Source organism: Grampus griseus (assembly GCF_964374135.1).
Source record: "Grampus griseus genome assembly, chromosome: 20".
In the NCBI taxonomy this organism is placed as follows: Eukaryota; Metazoa; Chordata; class Mammalia; order Artiodactyla; family Delphinidae; genus Grampus; species Grampus griseus.
In genome coordinates, this window is record NC_139014.1 from 40,061,240 (window position 1) to 40,081,947 (window position 20,708).

At 37.7% G+C, this 20,708-nt stretch overlaps 1 protein-coding gene across 9 annotated transcripts in view; it reads right to left on the reverse strand.

Annotated features, from left to right (window-relative positions):
- The window catches only part of NCOR1 (nuclear receptor corepressor 1), a gene marked incomplete at its 3' end in the record, with an annotated part of 142,762 nt that overhangs the window by 89,944 nt on the left and 32,110 nt on the right, over window positions 1–20,708 (reverse strand). For all 9 annotated transcript variants that reach the window (XM_082678228.1, XM_082678227.1, XM_082678226.1 and 6 more), the window contains exons 4-6: window positions 17,418–17,610; window positions 12,317–12,499; window positions 551–664 (exon numbers count right to left, since the gene is read on the reverse strand). In XM_082678228.1, the coding sequence (XP_082534354.1) occupies window positions 551–664; window positions 12,317–12,499; window positions 17,418–17,610 (490 nt within the window). The remainder of the gene's footprint in view (window positions 1–550; window positions 665–12,316; window positions 12,500–17,417; window positions 17,611–20,708) is intronic.

The following is a 20,708-nucleotide window of genomic DNA, read 5'->3' on the forward strand; positions in this document are numbered from 1 at the left end:
ACACTTTTAATTATGAGTATGAAAGAAGAAATTATTTTAACAAACCTAAAAAGGAAAGTTGACCTAAAGGTCAATGGCCTCATACTTTGTAACTAAAATTCAAAGCACACCCCAGCTATCAGTTCTGAAGCAGATAATGCAAGCCATTTCCACGTCCAATGACCATCTCTACTAGAATAGTGTATTTGGCATTAAATGTTGCTTATAAAGTGAAAAACTACAGAATGGCTGTATTATGTGCTACACACTTGCTTACCACTATTTATATAACAGGAGAGAGACTCAGCTGATAAAATTATACTGTCACAAAATAGTATTATACCATATAAAATGCAAATGAAATGTTAAATAATTTAAGACACAACTATCAACTTTTCTTCAGTATATAAAGAAAAAACACCAAGCTTCAGTCAAAGTTTAAGAACATTAAAAATTATAACGGAAAGCAGGTTTAATACAATTAATATTACCACAGAATACACAGATGACTGGAAAAGGCATAGTCCAGTGGTTTTAAAGGCCTGTGCCGTCGGGAATGGCATGAACTTACCCGATTTTCATCGTAAATAATTTGGACAATACTGCGGTGTTTCTGCTCCACGGGAGGAGGTGACACAGGCTTCTCAGGCTCTGGAGGTTTAGCAGCTTCTTCTTCAAGCTGTTGCTAAGAGACCCAGAAAGGAAGAGTCAGGCATCTGCTGCACATCAGCCCCACTAGTAATTAATCACCAGAGATAACACATGCTTCTGAGGAATGCTTTGCTGATTCTATAGGGTAATCACTTAATCTACTAGGGCCTAATGGACCCAAAGGCTCTAACAAACCCAATCAGATTTATTTTGACTAATAACTAAACAACATAAGTCATCATTTGAAAAATCCTTTTATATTTTAATTCTGATAAATTTAAAGCAAAATAGTAAGAGAATCTAAACATATGAAGGTAGCCCATCTACCTCTATCACAATGACCTTTTGTGGCACTGTAATAATGCTTTTCTGTGTTATAGATACACAGTATGTGTTAATGTCTGACGGGGAGAGTATGGTAGAATGTTTAAGGGTTAATCCTTAAGTCAGCACAGCACCATCCTCTACCCTACTCCCCTGCCAAACTATACTCTATAGCGAAGAGGCCCTGGGAAAACCAAAAGAATATGGACTGCTGGTGTGTGCAATCACAAAGCAGGAGCCTATCTGAATTACTCTGCCCAGGATTCAGCCTTAGGGTCACCCTTTGCAAGTGACTTGATCCTAGGACCCCTTCTAGTCCTCACCTCAATCTTGAGCAAGTATACAAACCCCTCACATGTAAAGTAGGGATATTAATCCTACCTACCACATAGCTTTCTGAGAGGATTAAATGACTCAATATACGGCAAGCGCAACTATAAACAGTCACTATTACCTACCATTATTACTGAAGTAAGGACTGACTCAGCTAAGTTCACTGCTTTTTGTCTTCCATCACCTAACTAGTGCCTGATACCTAGTAAATGCTCAACAAATAGCTACATGGATATAAGTTCACTGAATGAAATGATAAAAAAGACATTAGGTAAAGATGGTTAAGTCTACCAAAGGCCTAGCAGAAAAAAAATCACCTATACTACCAAGTAAGTCAAGGTTCCTAGTCATTTAAGTCAGACCGCACCCAAATGAAAGGATAAAAATCCTCCAGTGAGGACCACTTCCATTTTGGAACAGAAAGTACTCTTGCAACCTATCTGTGTGAGCAAAAGATATTTGGCGTTCTGAGATCATTTTTATGGGAATGAGTTCTTCAACCATGCCCTTTTATTCCCTTGCTCAGAGGGCCTTCTTTTAGAATCCCCGTTAAGTAGGTGCAGAGAAAGAAATAAACAAGTTTCAGGAAATCACATTTTGTTCTTAGTAGCTAAGTAGCCCTGGGACAAAACCACAGTAACAGAAAGTCTAAAAACAAAACAAAACAAACAAACTTTCCTCACCTATTCGTTTACATTAACTTTATGATAATTTTGGCAAACTTTAAAAATAAATTTAGTTAGAATTTTTATTGAAATTGTATAAAATGTGAATTAACATGAGTTCACATTATTAATACTGTGTTTCTATTCTGCTGTATTTATTTACTCAAGTTGTCTTTTATATTCAATAAAATTTATAGCTCCTGTATATCTCATAAGTCATACACTATGTCTCATTTTTAATTATTTTAATGGGTTACATGTTATTAAGCATTCACTATGTGACACATATATTAATACATTCATTATCTCAACTCATACAACAATCTCATGATTCAGTTGGTGTTATTAGTATTATTACTATTTTATACATGAAGAAACTGAAGAAAAGTAAAAATGTGACCAACCCAGAAGAATAAGACCCACTGAGACGTAAAAGAATTGTCAATAAACCTAATATGATTTAATAAATAAAAGAGGGCTCAACATATTAAAAAAAAAAGGCAAGGGGGGGACATTTTTTAAATGACCAAGCAGATTTTTTAAATGAGCCAAATAAAAATTCCAGCACTAAAAACATAATTATTGAGGGACTTCCTTGGTGGTCCAGTACGTAAGACTCCAACGTTCCCAAGGCAGCGGGCATGGGTTCGATTCCTGCTCGGGGAACTAGATCCACATGCAAGCTGCAACTAAAAGATTCCACGTGCCATAACTAAGACCCAGTGCAGCCAAATAAATAAATAAGTGCTTAAAATAAAAACATAATTATTGAAATTGAAAATACACTTGACAGCAGATATGACAGAAATGAAGATACTGCACACAATTAAGCCTGAAAGGAAAAAATGGGAAAGAAAAGCAATTAAGAGACATGGAAGACAGAGTGATAAAATATTACATCTAACAGGACTTTCAAAAAATGATAAAGAAACTGTAGGAAAGGGTTTTGTAAAAAAGATAATGGCTAAGGAATTTTCCGGAACTCATGAAAAACTCTAACACATTCAGGAAGTCAAGTGAGTCTCAACCTGGAAATATTTAAAAAACAAAACAACAACAAAAAAACACCTACTTCTAAAGAAATCATAGTAAAAACAACAGCACTCAAAGAAAAAGTTACTGAAAGCAGCCAGAGAGTAAATTCACTCTCCACAAAAGAACACAAATTAGACTAAGGGCTAATCTCTTCGCAATGAAAGGAAAAAGACAGCATGCAGGGAAAACTGAGAAAATAACCACATTCCAAACAAAGATACCTTTCAATAACAGCCATAAGTAAAAGACAACAGTTAAGTTATGAAAACCAAACAAACACTGAACTCTCCAGCTAACAGATCCTCACTAAAGGAAATTCTAAAGGACGTTCTTCAAGAGGAAGCACATTCTCACAAATGGAAGATCTGTGTTGCAGGAAGGAACGATGGGCAAATAAGATGACATGTATGTGGGTGAACCGAAATGCAGACTGACCATATAAAATAATAATGTCTTTGGCAGTTTTGAAAAAAATAAGAAAGAACTAAAATATATGACAACAATAGCATAAAAGTCGGGAGGAAAGAAAGAAATCAAGAAATTCTATGCCCTCCTATACTCAAGAAGATGGTTAAGATACTACTTAGTTTTAGGCTTCGAGTTAAACAGACTGTTAAAATTTCTGGGGAACCACTATAAACAAAGAAATAATGTATAAAATCCAAACTGGTGGAGCAGGAGAAGATGGAATAAGACAATCAATCCAAAATAAGGATTGGAAAAAACAAACAAGAACATCAATATCAGCATAAAAAAGACAGGACAGGGACTTCCCTGGCGGTCCAGTGGTTAAGACTCTGTGCTTCCACTGCCAGGGGCATGGGTTCATTACCTGGTCAGGGAACTAAGAGCCCACATGCCACATGGTGAGGCCAAAAAAAAAAAGACAGATAGAAAGCATAAAATAGTTTTAAAATAATTGAGATATTACCAATCATCATCGTCAACTTTTTTCCTTTTTTAATAAATTTATTTATTTTATTTATTTATTTTTGGCTGCACGTGGGCTTTCTCTAGTTGCAGTGAGCGAGGGCTACTCTTCGTTGCGGTGAGCGGGCTTCTCATTGCGGTGGCTTCTCTTGTTGCGGAGCACGGGCTCTAGGCGCCTGCACTTCAGTAGTTGTAGAGTGTGGGCTTAGTGGTTATGGCTCATGGGCTCTAGAGCACAGGCTCAGTAGATGTGGCGCATGGGCTTAGTTGCTCCGTGGCATGTGGGATCTTCCCGGACCAGGGCTCGAACCTATGTCCCCTGTATTGGCAGGCAGATTCTTTTTTTTTTTTTTTTTTGATGTTGGGGGTAGGAGTTTATTAATTAATTAATTTATTTTTGCTGTGTTGGGTCTTCGTTTCTGTGCGAGGACTTTCTCTAGTTGTGGCAAGCAGGGGCCACTCTTCATCGCGGTGCGTGGGCCTCACTATCGTGGCCTCTCGTTGTGGAGCACAGGCTCCAGACGCGCAGGCTCAGTGGTTGTGGCTCACGGGCCCAGTTGCTCCGCGGCATGTGGGATCCTCCCAGACCAGGGCTTGAACCCGTGTCCCCTGCATTAGCAGGCAGATTCTCAACCACTGCGCCACCAGGGAAGCCCAGCAGGCAGATTCTTAACCACTGCACCACCAGGGAACATCATCATCAATTTAAAAGAACTAAATTACCCTGTGGAAAGACAGTTTGTCAGACTCAATAAAAAACAAAACCCAGATACATACTTATATAAGAGATATACCTAAAATACAAGCACAGAAAGTAAAGGGAAAGAAAAAGATACACTAACCTATATCAACCAAAAGAATGCTGATCTAACTACATCAATATCAGGCGAAGCAGACTTTATGGTAAACAAAGCATTGGCAAGGATGTGGAGAAAAGGGATCTCTTGTGCACTGTTGCTGGGAATGTAAACTGGTGCAGCCACTACGGAAACAGTTTCTCAAAAAATTAAAATAGAACTCCCATATGATCCAGCAATTCCACTTCTGGGTATTTATCCGAAGAAAAAAACATGAACAAGGAGATATATGCACCCCCATGTTCACTGCAGCAGTTTTTTTTGGGGGGGGTCATCATTAAAAGGGGTCAAAATGGGAAATGAAAGGGAGGAAAACAGAGTTTGGGGTTGCTGGGGCTTTGGAGGTGCAGACTAGTTCCACAGTTTGATTTCCTCCTGGCCATTAAGGTAGGAATTTGAGGATTTTACAAGAGCTGAAGCAGCGCCACTTGAGAATGGAAAGCGGTAACTGGGAGGTTGCTGTCCACATTGTCAGAACCCAGTTTAGTTCATGAGCCTTCACATATAGGGTCAATTATAGTTTTCAGACTTTTTTGAAAGTTCAATACTTCTTGAAGACCTTCCAAAAAGCAGGCTTCCCAGGGGAATGTGAATTCACTAGCAGATTTGGCAGCTCACTCCAAACAAGCCTAGTTTTAGGCAAATACAGTTTGCCTAAAAGACAGTTTAGCCCCAGCTCTTCCTTGCAAACACATCACCATTCCTGAGTCTCTTCTACAGAGAAATCTTGCATCTGCCACTGTATAAATTTCTTCAAGAGCTGGGCTGAAAGGAAGAAATCTTCGAATCCTAGCATGCATCTGAATTTAGGCTTGGACATATTTTCTGGGGCTTATTTTGTGTTTAGTTTCTCTTTCATGACAGAAGAGATGAAGAGAAGCATCAATAAAATCAGGGGCCCGTGTTTCCACACTAATATGAACCTGCTGGTCTTGGAGAGTCTCCCAGAGAGGTGGTGGGGGCGGGGGGGGGGTTTCCAGGGGTGGGGGGTGGACCCGGCCACTGCTCACCCTTGGGACACAAGACACTGGCAGCAGCCACTCTTGGGAGCTCCCCCACTGCGTAGATACTGGTACTATAGCGGGCCCCACTGCAGCACTATTCACAATAGCCAAGACATGGGAACAACCTCAGTGTCCACCAATAGGTGAATGGATAAAGAAGATGTGGTATATATACACAATGGACTATTATTTACCCTTAAAAAAAGAATGGACTCTCATCTTTTGCAACAAAATGGATGGACCCTGAGGGCATTATTTTAAGTGAAGTCAGATGGAGAAAGACAAATACAGGTGGATCTCACTTATGTGTAGAATCCTGAAAGAAAGACAGGAAGGGAAGGAAAGAGGTAAAGGAAGGTAGGAAAAAAAGGAAGGAAGGAAGGAAGGAAAGAAAGGAAGGAAAGAGGAGAAAGGAGGAAGGAGGGGAGGGGAAGAAACAGGAGCTGGTAGATGCAAAGAACAGACTGGTGGTAGCAGGGGCAGGGGGGAGATGGACCAAATGGGTGAATAGAGTCAAAAGGTACAAACTTCCAATTATAAAATAAATAAGTCATGGAGATGTAAAGTACAGCTTGGCAACTATGGTTAACAACACTGTACTGTATATTTGAAAGTTGCTAAGAGAGTAGATCTTAAAAGTTCTCATCACAAGAAAATAATTCTGTAACTATGTGGAGTGATGGATGGTTAACTAGCCTTACTGTGGAGATCTTTTTGCAATACATTCAAATATAAAATCATTATGTTATACACCTGAAATTAATATAACGTTGCATGTCAATTTTTTTACCTCAATTTTTTAAAAATTGAGAATTACTAGGAAAAAGAGACAAATCCAAAATCATAGTGGTAATTGATAAGTTACAGACAAAAATGAGAGAAGATATGGATGATTTTTTAAAGTAGAGAATACATAATCTTCTCAAGTATGCCCAGAGTATTTTTATGAAATTGATCATCATCTAGGCCAAAATTCAAGAACGAATTATTTCAAAAGACTGGGTATTAGAGACCATACTCTCTGGCCACAATAAAGTTAGAAATCAAATAACCAAAAATAGTCAAGAAAACATTTTTATGTAAGAACTTTAAAAGAACACTTTTATTAATACAGGAGTTGAAAAAGAAACCAGGATGGATAATAAAACGCATTATAAATTAAAACTTGCTGAATGAAGTTAAAGTAGTGCACAGGGAGAAGGGGGAAGAAAAAACTAAAAAGTTAATGTTGACAAATTATAAAAGAGCAGAATAAAACCAAAGAGGAAATAAGAAGCAGAAACTCATGATACAGAAGATACAACTATATTCCCCAAAATGAGGGAAAAAACTATCTCCAGAAGAAATAGAAGTGAATGTTTTTAAATTGAATCACTAATTTTAAAATACTTTTTACACAAAAAATACCCACTAGATCCAGCTGATTTTACCAAATAATTACAATCTTAAACTATTTCAGAGTTTAGAAAGGTTGTGACATTAGCATGATCTGTTACCAAACCAGACAAGAACAGTATAAGAAAAGAAAATGACAGGCTTATCTATCTCACAAATAAGATACAAAAATCCCAAAATAAATACTGGTAAGTCAAGTCCAGCAATTTATTAAAAATAGATAATACATTATGACTAAGTTAGGTTAAACGTAGAAATCCACAGGTGATTTAACACTAGAAAAATAACTGACGTCATTCACCTTATTAATATATTTTAAAGGAGAATAATAAGATCAACAAACTTATGCAGAAAAAGCATCTGGTGAACTTCAATGTCCCTCATGATTAAATTCTCAGCACACTGGACCAGATGGGAATTTCCCAATCTGAGGAAGGATGTCTATAATACTGACATCATAACCAGTGGTAGTAAAAAGTAAAAGGCATTCCTGAAAAAGCAGAAAAGAACAAGAATAACCACTTTCAATGTTGCACTGCAGGTTTTTTTTTTTTTTAATTTTTTTTGATGTGGACCATTTTTAAAGTCTTCACTGAATTTTGTTACAATATTGCTTCTGTTTTATGTTTTAGATTTTTGGCTGCAGAGGCATGTGGGATCTTAGCTCCCGGACCGGGGATCAAACCCGCACCCCCTGCACTAGAAGGTGAAGTCTTAACCACTGGACTGCCAGGAAAGTCCCAATGTTGCACTGCAGTCTTAAGCAGAGCAATAAGGCAACTGAAAAGGAAAAGGTTTAAGAACTAGAAGGAAAGAAACAACTGTCTTCTTTTTTTTTTTTTTTTACTGTTGATATGACCATTACCTACATAGAAAACCCAAAAAAATCTACAAATAAGTAATTAACATTACAAGGATAATTTAGGGAGGTTGCTGGCATATATTAAAAAAAAAAAAAGACTGAAGATAAACAAGAAGGAGCTACTGTATAGCACAGGGAACTATATTCAATATCTTGTAATAACCTATAATGGAAAAGAATCTGAAAAAGACCATATATATATGAATCACTTTGCTGTACACCTGAAACTAATGCAACACTGTAAATCAAATATACTTCAATATTTTTTTAAAAAAGTAATTCTAGCATGTGAAAAAAAACTGCAACAGTTAGAAGAAATATAATTTTTGAAAAGATATTATTAACAATAGCATCAAAAATATAAAGCTCCTAGAGCTGAATCTAACACAAGGCATATAAAAGAAAGTAATAAAACATGAAAGCCCTCCTAAATAGACAGATATACCATAGCCACGGACAGGAAGAGTCATTAAGATAAAGATACCATCATCCCTGAACTGATTTCTGTATTATATATGATTCCAATGAAAATTACAGAAAGGTATTTTGGAAAACTGAAAAAAATGATTCTAAAAGTTATATGAGATGGTAAAAAACTTTAAAAAAGCTAAATCATGCCCATAGAAGTGGGATTTGCCTCACTGGAAAAAAAAAGAATAAAGCTCTAGTAATCAGAAGGATATCTATTCTATTTCTGCATCAGTACCACAAAGAACACAAAGACCACAAAGCCCAGAAATCAATCCATATATAGATGCAAACCTGAATTATAAGAGAGCTAAAAGTGTAGAACAGTTGGAAAAGGATGACCTTTTTAATTATCGATACAGGGGAAAAAATGAATATTGACCCCTACCTTGAGGCAGACACAAAAATTCAATTTCTGGTAGATTAAGAATAATGTGATGAGGGCTTCCCTGGTGGCGCAGTGGTTAAGAATCCGCCTGCCAATGCAGGGGACACGGGTTCGAGCCCTGGTCCAGGAAGATCCCACATGCCGCAGAACAACTAAGCCCACGCACCACAACTACTGAGCCTGTGCTGTAGAGCCCGCGAGCCACAACTACTGAGTCCATGCACCACAACTACTGAAGGCCGCGTGCCTAGAGCCCATGCTGCGCAACAAGAGAAGCCACCGCAATGAGAAGCCCACACACTGAAAACGAAGAGTAGTCCCCGCTCACCATAACTAGTGAAAGCCCGCACACAGCAACAAAGACCCAACACAGCCAAAAATAAATAAATAAAAATAAATTTAAAAAAAAGAATAATTTATGAGAAAACTATAAAAATTTTAAAAAGACAATATAAGTAAACTCTTTCAATGGTCCCAGGGTAGTCTCATATAAAACCTACAGAAATTCTGTTCACCAAAATACTGACCTAAATGTAAGCTAAAACTACAAAACTCCGAGAAGAAAACATAGGTATAAATCTTTGTGACCTTGGATTATGCAACTTGGATTAAGGTTCTTAGATATGACACCAAAAGTGCAAGTGATGAAAGAAAAAATAAACTGGACTTCATCACAATTAACAACTTTCCGCCCCGGTATGACTCTGTCCTGCTCAGCTGTCCTCTGAAAGGAAGTCACTTATCTCTGTCCACCTTCTCTCCCACCTAAGTGTGTGCCCCTGGGGCCCCAGAACTATCTTTTAGTTGTCAACTGAAGACCAACAAAGATTATCACTTCAAAGTGGAGAATGATGAAAATGAGCAGTTATCTTTAGGAAGGGTCAGTTTCGGAGCTGGTGCAAAGGGTGAAGTGCACACTCTTGAAGCAGAGGCAGCCTAAGTAAAGCAGCCCTGGCAAGGTTGATAACGTCTGTACAGCCAATGGCTTCCCTGGGGGGCTCTGAAACAATACTACCTGTGGTCTAAAAGTAGTTCAGGGCTTGTACTTATTAGTGGACAGCACTTAGAAGATGCAGAGTAAGAAGATGAAGAAGAGGAGGATGTGAAACCCCTAAGTGTATCTGGAAGTGGTAGCAAGGTTCCACAGAAAACAAGCAAAACTTGCTGATGAAGGTGAAGAGAAGCTGAAGAAAAAGCTCCAGCAAAGAAATGTGTACGATACTCCAGCCAGAAAGGCATAAAATCAAACCATAATGGAAAAGACTCAAAACCATCAAATACCAAGAGCAAAGAAGTCAAGAATCCTTCCAAGAAACAGAGGGAAAAAAGAAAAAGAAAAAAAAACCTCCTAAAACACCAAAAGGACCTAGTTCGGTATAAGACATTAAAGTAAAAATGCAGGCTAGTCTAGGAAAAAGCACAATGAACAGTCCTGGTAAATTAAGACAGGGAGAGAGGAAAAGGAGAGACGAATACAAAGGAGGGTTCAAACTGAGTCTCGTTAGCAATCCAGACGAGGTCTTCTATTTTAATCTCAATCCCGGTTCCTGACTTTCCAGCCACCCACACCCCTCTCCAGGCTAGAAGCAATCTCACTCTTGATTTCCTACAGCACTTTCGTTTGACTGCTGTGATTCAGTGAATCTTATACTTTGCCTTCCATTATTTATTCATTTGATTTACCTCTCTGACCATGTTTTAATCACTTTTGTATCTCCCTAGATGCTCAATAAATATTTGAATGAATCAAATAGAGGAAATAACGGTTTTGTACATCAACGAAAACTATCAGGAAAGTAAAAAGACAACCCACAGAATGAGAGAAAATATTTGCAAATCATACATCTGAGTATGCAGAATATATAAAGAACTCTTACAACTCAACAATGAAAAGACAACCCAGCTAAAAAAGAACTGGGAAAAGGATCTGAACGAACATTTCTCTAAAGAAAATATGCAAATGGCCAACAAGCACATAAAGAGATGTTCATCACTGGTTACTAAGAAAATGAAAATCAAAACCACAATGAGATACCCCTTCACATTTACTAGCATAGCTATTTTTTAAAAAACCAACAACAAATGTTGACAAGGAAGTAGAGAAGGTGAAACCCTCCCTCATACACTGCTGGTGGGAATTTAAAATGACACACGGCCACTTTGGAAAACAGTCTGGCAGTTCCTCAAAGCTTTAAACAGAGATTTGTCATGTGACTCTGCCAATTCTACTTCTAGCATATATCCAAGAGAACCAAATAAACATGTCCACACAAAAACTAGTGTGTCCTAACAGCACTATTCATAACATCCCAAAGTGAACACAACCTAAATGCCATCAACTAATGAACGGATAAACAAAACATAGTATGTCCATGCAATGGGAATTTTGTGCTGATACAAGATACAGCATGGGTGACTCTTGAAAACATGCTAAATAAAAGGAGTCAAAATGTCACATATTATGATTCTATATTTATCTGAAATGTCCAGCATAGGCAAATCCATATATAGAGAGAAGAGGTTTATAGTTGCCAGGGGCTGGGGGGAGAGGGAAATAGAGTAGCTGCTAAAAGATATGTGGTTCCTTTCTGAAGTGATAAAAATGTTCTGGAAATATATAATGATGGCAGTTGCACAACTTTATGAATACATAAAAGCCACTGAACTGTACACTTTAAAAGTGTACACTAAAGTGTACACTTTAACAGTACACTTTCTTAATCTGAAAAAAAAACACCTCCCCCCACCCCACCCCCAAAAAGTGAAATGACGAGCCACAAATTAGGAGACACGTGCTATACACATACCTGACGAGAGGCTTCAGGAAACACTAAACATAAGAAAATGACAAAGTAACCATCCACATAAGGCACACAACCCATAAACAAATGGAAACAAGCTCTGTCTCATTCCTCGTCAGAGAAATGCAAATTAGAACTATTTCACATCCACGTGAAGGCAAGAACATGCACAAACTGGAACGTGAACACACTGCCAGTGGGAGTATAAATGGTGCTGCCATCTCAGCAGATGTGGTCTCATCTAGCACATGCGAACACGTGCACATGCTCAGGCCACGGAACGCCATTCCTGGGCACACACCCTAGAAAATCTGTCTACACATGAACCAAAAACATAGCACCATGTGTGGAATAGCAAGAAACTAGAAACAACACATCCAGTAAGAGCCAACACAGAATAGACAAATAAGTTTTGCTATCTGGAATCATAAAACCAGACAATACCACAAGAAAATGAATGGATGAAACTAAGGAAACTAACAGCAAACATAAGCAAGTCACAGAACATACAAGGCACGATTTCCTTTACGTAAAGTTAAAAATTCAGAAAGTTCAACATTCTCTTGTTTAGGGAGACGAACATACATTCTGAGAATGTATTAAGCAGTAAAATCAAACACTTACTTGTTTCTTTTTCAGTTTAAAGATCTGCTGTTCTACTTTTGCAATTTCTCGATCTACACGATCCATACTCTGTATTAACTCTTCCTTTGAAAGTTTTGAAGGTGAAGCATTTTGATCATCTCCACATGGTTGCCCAGAGATTGGAGAGGAAGGAGCTTCATGTTTGACTCCAAATGCTGGATCCTTTAAGGAAGAAAATCAAGAACAAATGATTTCTCACCAACAGCCAATGTCAGCTTCAAGATCCTCTTAACTGAAAAATGTGAATTTTAAAGCTTAGCAGAGCAATGTGTGCTCTCTGTAGGTGGCAGTCCTACGGTAGCAATTTTCTCCCTCCCTCCCTTTCTCTCTCTCACACACACACAAACCCACACCACTGATGTTTATCGTTTAGACATATCATTCACAATTTTGAAGATCCTAAAAGCTATCCAGAATGAGGTGGCTAAGTGGCTAATCAGCCTTTAGTACAACGATACTGAGACTTCTAATTTCTGCAGAAATAATAACGCAATCACGGCAAAGGAAGATATCAATTCCTCAGCCATTTCCTTGTAATGGCACTCCAAAAGGTCTGAACATGCATACCCTGTGTGCCCACCCAACATAACAGCTATGATATGGCTGTTCCTATCAAAAAGTTTTCAGACTTTCCAAGGGCCAACAGTGAGGTACAGAAGTCCGAGAAATGATCTAGAACTTTTGTTGCTACAATCACCCAGGCCTACCTTCGTAAAGGGCGACTAAGCCTGCCTACCCTATAGCGCACATAACATCTCTTCAGCCAAATATATCATCCCATTCCAGCTCCAAACCAGCAGGGGACTACAGCAGATTGAAGGCCCCTCCACCCAAAACCTATCACCCCGTCAACACACACATGCACGCATGCACACACACACATACAGCCTACCAATCTCCAGTCTAAAGCGAAGATATAAGCAACACTGTAAAGCAGATAAATTTTAGGTTAAGGTACTAGTTTTCTTTAGGGTATAAGAAGCCTAGAATGAGCATAGTTCCTAGGACTCTAGAGCCCTCAATGTATTAAATAAGATTAATTAACTGTGAGAAATCAGTAGTTCCAACCAAGAATGCACTTAATTATACCTGGATAGTTGTTCCAAAACACCTTGGAACACAGATTTCAACTAAAACGTAACATGTATATTCCTGAAAAGTCTGATATTCTGTAATAGTATAGTTTAATATAAAGACTTCTGGGGAAAATAGGATTATGGTTATTACTTAAACTTTGTAAGCAGAGCATTAGCAAAAACAACAGCGATCCTAATAGAAGTAATAATATTGTTAAAGCTCCAATATCATTTGCATTTAGACTACAGTCAATTCTTTGCTAGCCATAAACCCTATAGTTTATGCTTCCTTTGTTAATCCTTGAGGTCATTTGCTTCCAGTAGAAAATAGTATGTTTCATCAAAATAAAAATCAGATTCGGGGTATAAAGATTTTTATCAACCTTTAAAAACAAAAAAGTACAGGAGAAAATGTCTTCGCAGTTTCTTTTCAACATTCCAATCTTCATTAGTTAGCTTAACATTGAAAAGCAGAGCAGTTCTTGAATTAACTAAGCCAGGTACTACCTGCACTAAATGAAAACTAAATGCAGACTTTTCAAATATTTTTAAGGTCTTCGTCCATCTCAAAGGCTATTTCTTAATTATGAGACAGCTTGATCCTGAGAGCCTGAAAACATTCATGTGCTAGGAACAATCATTCACGAATCTTTAGGACTTCCATGTTATATTCATATCATTCTCTTACATATGCATATGAGCTAATTTGTGTAACATAACACGTATAACAGCAAAACAGATTATATTTCGATTCAGCAGATTTTGAAAATGCTCCTCAGGTGATCTGATCCGTGCCCTAAGAACTACTATTACAAATCAGTATTTTCCACTGACTTCTTCTCTAGTTAAATATTTAACAATAAACAAATTCCTTGAGTGCCTATCATATGACAGGCACTAGGTAGAGTGGTGAACGAAACAGGCATGATGCTCGTCTTCAAGGAGTTTATAATTTTGTATTGGAACATTCTGATAGTAATTTGAGGGAAGAAGTTAAGACTCCTATCTCACATCTTATATCACAATGAAAGCCAAATAATAGCAAACATTTATATGAGATTTATTAGCAAATCACAAGAAGCCTCAAACCAACAAAAAAAGGCATTCACATTATCTTGAACTCAGGAAAGCCAACAGCAAAAGACATTAAAAAAAAAAAGATTGATGAATCAAAATAAAAAAACAATTTTCTCTTCATCAAAATTGAAATAAAAAATTTAAAATGCAAATGGAAAAAATCATTTGCAAAATGTAAACTCTAACAACTCAATATAAAATAAAAAACACACCAACAGAAAAATGGGCAATAGATATGAAAAAGCAATTCATAAAACAGGAAAAGTAAATGAAAAAATGTTAAATTTTACTAACAAGCAAATAAATGCAAGTTAAAAATGTATCAAACAATGACTTTTTTAAAAACAGTAAATATGTGGTATCAGTAAGGGCACACAAGACCTGGGAGCCCTTATACCGTGCTATCAGGGACAAAAACTGGTTCTCCTCCTTTGCAGGGCAATCTGGATACACCCATGAAAACCTTAAAATATGCCAACTCTGGTCTCTAATTACTTACACTAACAGGAATTTACCTTAGCTAAATAAATAAGACTGAATACCAGAAAAATCAACCCAGGGACTTCCCTGGTGGTCCAGCGATTAGGACCCCGCACTTTCACTGCCCAGTGTGAGGGTTCGATCCCTGGTTAGGGAACTAAGATCCCGCAAGCCGCACAGCGCAGCCAAAAAAAAACCAAACACAAAAATCAACCTATTGGGCTTCTCTGGTGGCGCAGTGGTACAGAGTCCACCTGCCGATGCAGGGGACACGCGTTCGTGCCCTGGTCTGGGAATATCCCACATGCCGCGGAGCGGCTGGGCCTGTGAGCCATGGCTGCTGAGCCTGCGCATCCGGAGCCTGTGCTCCGCAACGGGAGAGACCACAACGGTGAGGCCCATGTACGCAAAAAAAAAAAAAAAAAAAAAAATCAACCTAAAGAAAATATGTCATTGTTCTAATGAGCAAACAGGTAACCCAGATGTGTGGCAATTAAATAAATTACTTTATATCCATACATGGAATATGACTAAAAATAAAATTGTAAACTTAACGACACAAGAAGTATGTATTTAAGCAAAAATAAAGCTATATACAATATACAAAGCAAGCACATTAAAATATGCACAATTAACAACAATTTCTAACTGGTGAGACTGTAACTTTTTCCTTCAAACTTATCTAATTTAATCCTATACATGATATACCTGGGCTTAACAACATTAAAAAAAAGAAAAAAACTAACAGATGCTAATTCTTTCAAAATCCCTACTTTTAAAAAAAGGAAAGTCATGATTTACAACTTAGCTGGGGGGGGAGGGGAAGAGCAGGACTAGGGGTCAGAGGTCATGGGTTCTCACTCCAACTCAGGAGGCTCGACCTAGGTCACTTAATTTTTCTTAACATCTGTCTTCTCTACTATAAAACGGAAATCAACTGTACTCTGATCCAACATAACACATTATTTAAATGGATGAAGTTTTAAGATCTCTTTCTGCCAAAAAAATCCATAGGTATAAATTACCTTTGTGGTCATTTATTCAGCCTTGGAAGAAGACTTTTATTCACTGTATTTCTGTCTTTCTTTCCTTCTTTTTTAAATGTTTCAAACATTTCTTATAAATCCATAGACTATAATACATACTCCACATAGTGAAGCAGGTCTCAATAATCCTAGAAGCTTAGTTCATTTCTAGCTTATCACAAAGAGCTTTCCCCACCCAACTTATTATTTTGAAAATTTTCAAATTTACATAAGAGTTGAAAGACTAGTATAATGGACACTCAATATCTTCATCTAGATTCACTAGTTGTAACATTTTGCTATATTTGCTTTGTCTCTATACACATGCACACACCTACCTTTTTTTTTTCCCCAGTTGATCTATTTGAAGATAAATTGCAAACATATTCACTATCTTTTAAATCATTTCTCACTGCATTAAAACTCAAAGAAAATGTGTATTTATTTATCTGATATCAGGGTGGACAGGGCCATTAGCCATAAAGGCAAATAAACTTCATGGGAAAAATATTTGATAACAAAAAGGCAGGGGTAAGAGATATGAAAATATGATAGTAAAGGGGTTAACACTTTATTGTTAAAAGTGTTTTAAAGAATTAGTTTATTCTTTCTAAAACAAATATTTATTCAGTACCTACTAAGTGCCAGGTACTTCCTAATCTGAAGATTTAATGACAAGCAAAACAGACAGTTAAATATGATAAACTCAGCAACAAAATAAGGGCATAATACAGGAAGATGCATTTCACAAAAGAAAGGTAAATAATAATAAACATAAGAAAAAAAGAGGTTTGATCTTAGAACCTTCTCATAAATCCACAATACACATTGTTTGAAATGTCACGAGATACAGCTACACATTAAAAGTATAACAGTTACCTCTAAGACAGAGAATTATAGATAACTTTTTTCCTCTGTATTTGCAAGAACGTATTTTTTACATAAATTAGAAAAAGAAACTTTCTTTACAAAAATTATAAGCACAATTAAACCTTACCTAAAACGTGTCTTCTCCTATGCAGTAAGTTAATAAACTGCAACTGAATTTAAAGGTATTATTTAAAACTTAATTTAAATTTAACAGAACTGTGGTATTCTTGAGTCTGACCACATTTTACAGCCCAACAAGCCGATATAAAATGCTTGAGATTCAACAGCAATTGAATGTCATTCAACAGCAATTTTTCTTTACAGCAGTCCTCGGATTGTTTTCAATTACCAAAAAGTTAAAAGTACTGACTTTAAAAGTCTGGAGTATTAAGTCTGTGGTTTTTAGTTTTGTTTAACAAAATTTTTACTTTCCCATAGCACTAACCTTTAGAGACTGGCATAACTGGACTTTCTTTTAGGCGCTGTGCCTGAATATGGCTAAACAAACATTTCAGACCGACAACTCCACAGGGTAAGAGAACAAATATTTACCTTCTTAGCATCTGCAGAAGACCTCACCCCTTCTGGCAGCGTGTGCACTAAAGGTAAGACCGCAGCGCTGACCCGCTGGAAATGGGAATCAGAAACCTGCTCCAGACGTGGTCGCTTGGATTCCAGTGAATCATGATCTGCCGGGGAAGGGCCTGGGTGAAACTGCTCATATCCAGTTCTCCTTTCTTGAGGCCTAATACATACAAAGAAAATAATCACTTGAAAATGTTTAAGTGATGTACAACTTCCTGCTAACATCCCTGGTTGAACTATGAAATAAAAGAAAAGGTATGCTCACTTTCAAATGTATTTCCTCACCCCAGGAGAATATATACCTCACTATAAAGTACTATTAAACCTAAATCCTGATAGGAAAAGTTTCTTCAGGGTAGGTGGGAGTAGAGGTGATAAAGCAGTGAAAGTTGTAACAGAAGATTTCAACTTGCAGAAAATTTGAAGTTGCTGAAAAATATCCATAAAGTATTTTTAAACCTATGCCATAATAACTGAATATAATCTAGACCAGAAGAGCCACCATTTTCAACCAGTAATAAAAGCAAGCAGAAAAAAAAAAAAAAAAATTTTCCCAGCAACTGCCACATGGAAAGATAAATGACTTGAGTTGTGAGGTATTATTAAGACTTAAAAACAAGTCTCGAGTGGGAATGCAACAGTACTTTAAATACATAATTCTGACCCCTAATACATGTATTTTGTCTAGTTTCTCCAAGTACATAAGTATCTTGAAGGTCAGGAATCTGTTTTGAATTTCTCTACATGATATACTGTATAGAGTACTATGTATGGGTGTTTGTTAATTTGACTTTTCATTTTCTACCAAAGTATTTACAGAAGCGACATCTTACCTATAGCCAAGCTTTAAACGAATGTCTCACAAAACAACTTTTCATTGAAAAGTTAATCATGGGGTTTGGTTTTTAGGATAGATGATAAAATAAACCCTGAGGTCTATAATTTTATTATACTTCAAAAATTTGAAATCTCATTCAAGACATAAGATCCCATTGTCTCCTTAAAATTCACAATGATGTCACAAAAAATACTGGAGTAGGAAGCTTCAGGAGTAAGACAAGGATGCCTGTTTTTGCCACTTCTTTTCAATATAGTATTAGGAATTCTTATCAGAATATTAGGCAAGAAGAGAGAGAAAAGGCATCCAAATTGAAAAAGAAGTAGTATTTCTATTCACAGATGACAAAATCTCATATGTAGAAAACTCAAAAGAATCCACAAAAAATGTTAGAGCTAATAAATGAACAGAGCAAAGTTACAGGATAAAAAAAAAAAACCAACATGCAAAAATCAGTTTTATTTCTATACACTGGCAATGAACAATCTGGATGTGAAATTAAGAAAACAATCCCAGGACTTCCGTGGTGGCGCAGTGGTTAAGAACCCGCCTGCCAATGCAGGGGACACGGGTTCAAGCCCTGGTCCAGGAAGATCCCAAATGCCGCAGAGCAACTAAGCCCATGTGCCACAACTACTGAGCCTGCGCTCTAGAGCCCACGTGCCACAACTACTGAGCCTGCATGCTACAACTACTGAAGCCCGAGCGCCTAGAGCCCATGATCTGCCACAAGAGAAGCCACCACAATGAAAAGCCCGCACACTGCAACGAAGAATAGCCCCCACTCGCCGCAACTAGAGAAAGTCTGTATGCAGCAACGAAGACCCAATGCAGCCAAAAATAAATAAATTTATTTTTTTTAAATAATAATAATTTAAAAAAAAACTAATACCGTATGATGGTGTGGCCACTTTGTAAACAGTCTGGTAGTTTCCCAAATGGCAAACAAAAAAACTACCATGTAATCAGCAATCCTACTCCTAGGTATAGGACCAAGAAAAAGGAATATATAGATAGCCACAGAAAAATCTGTGCTTGAAAACAGCTATCAACTGATGAATAGAAAAATAAAATGTGGTACTTCCAAAACAAACAAAAAAGACAGATTTTCATACTAAAATATCTCTGTAGCCTTTTAGACTTAAAATTCCCTACATTTTACTTTCATCATCTATTAGTATCATCTTTAAATAGCTTTAAAACAAATTTATCAAATGAATTTTTTATTGAAATGTATCTAATCATTTTAATTTTTTTTAAAAGATAAACCCTCTCCCCGCCGGCTGGGGGCGCTCTAGATGCTGCACAGAGACCCTCTGCACCCCTGCATACATGGCGCTGCGAGTGGTGCGGAGCCTGCGGGCCTGGGGACTGCAGGCGGGCGCCGTCCGGGTGCTGCGCACCGGACCCGCTCTGCTGTCGGGTCGTAAATTCAGACAAACATGAATGGGTAACAACAGAAAATGGTGTTGGAAGAGTGGGAATCGGCAATTTTGCACAGGAAGCTTTGGGAGATGTTTACTGTAGTCTGCCTGAAGCTGGGAGAAAATTGAACAGACAAGAGGAATTCGGTGCTCTGCAAAGTGTGAAAGCTGCTAGTGAACTCTATTCTCCTCTATCAGGAGAAGTAACTGAAATTAATGAAGCTCTAGCAGAAAATCCAGGACTTCTCAACAAATCTTGTTATGAAGATGGTTGGCTGATCAAGATGACCCTCAGTTGGGCTTCCCTGGTGGTGCAGTGGTTGAGAGTCCGCCTGCCGATGCAGGAGACACGGGTTCGTGCCCCGGTCCGGGAAGATCCCACATGCCGCGGAGCGGCTAGGCCCATGAGCCATGGCCGCTGAGCCTGCGCGTCGAGAGCCTGTGCTCCGCAACGGGAGAGGCCCCAACAGTGAGAGGCCCGCATACCGCCAAAAAAAAAAAAAAAAAAAAAAAAATCTTGCTAAAGGGTTAGGAAAATAATTATGAAGAGCATTAATTAAAATTATGATTTTAGGGCTTCCTTGGTGGCGCGGTGGTTAAGAATCCGCCTGCTAATGCAGGGGACACGGGTTCAAGCCCTGGTCTGGGAAGATCCCACATGCCGCAGAGCACCTAAGCCCGTGCGCCACAACTACTGAAGCTTGCGTGCCCAGAGCCCGTGCTCCACAACAAGAAAAGCCACCGCAATGAGAAGTCCGCGCACTGCAACGAAGAATAAATCCCGCTCACTGCAACTAGAGAAAGCCCACATGCAGCAATGAAGATCCAACGCAGCCATAAATAAATTTATAAAAAAAAAAATTATGATTTTAATTTTTTTAACCTAACATATTTCCATTTTAGAAGTCATCAAATCACTGCAGGCACAGTTTTCTTTTTTTTTTTTTAAGATAAATTTATTTATTTACTTATTTTTGGCTGCGTTGAGTCTTAGAT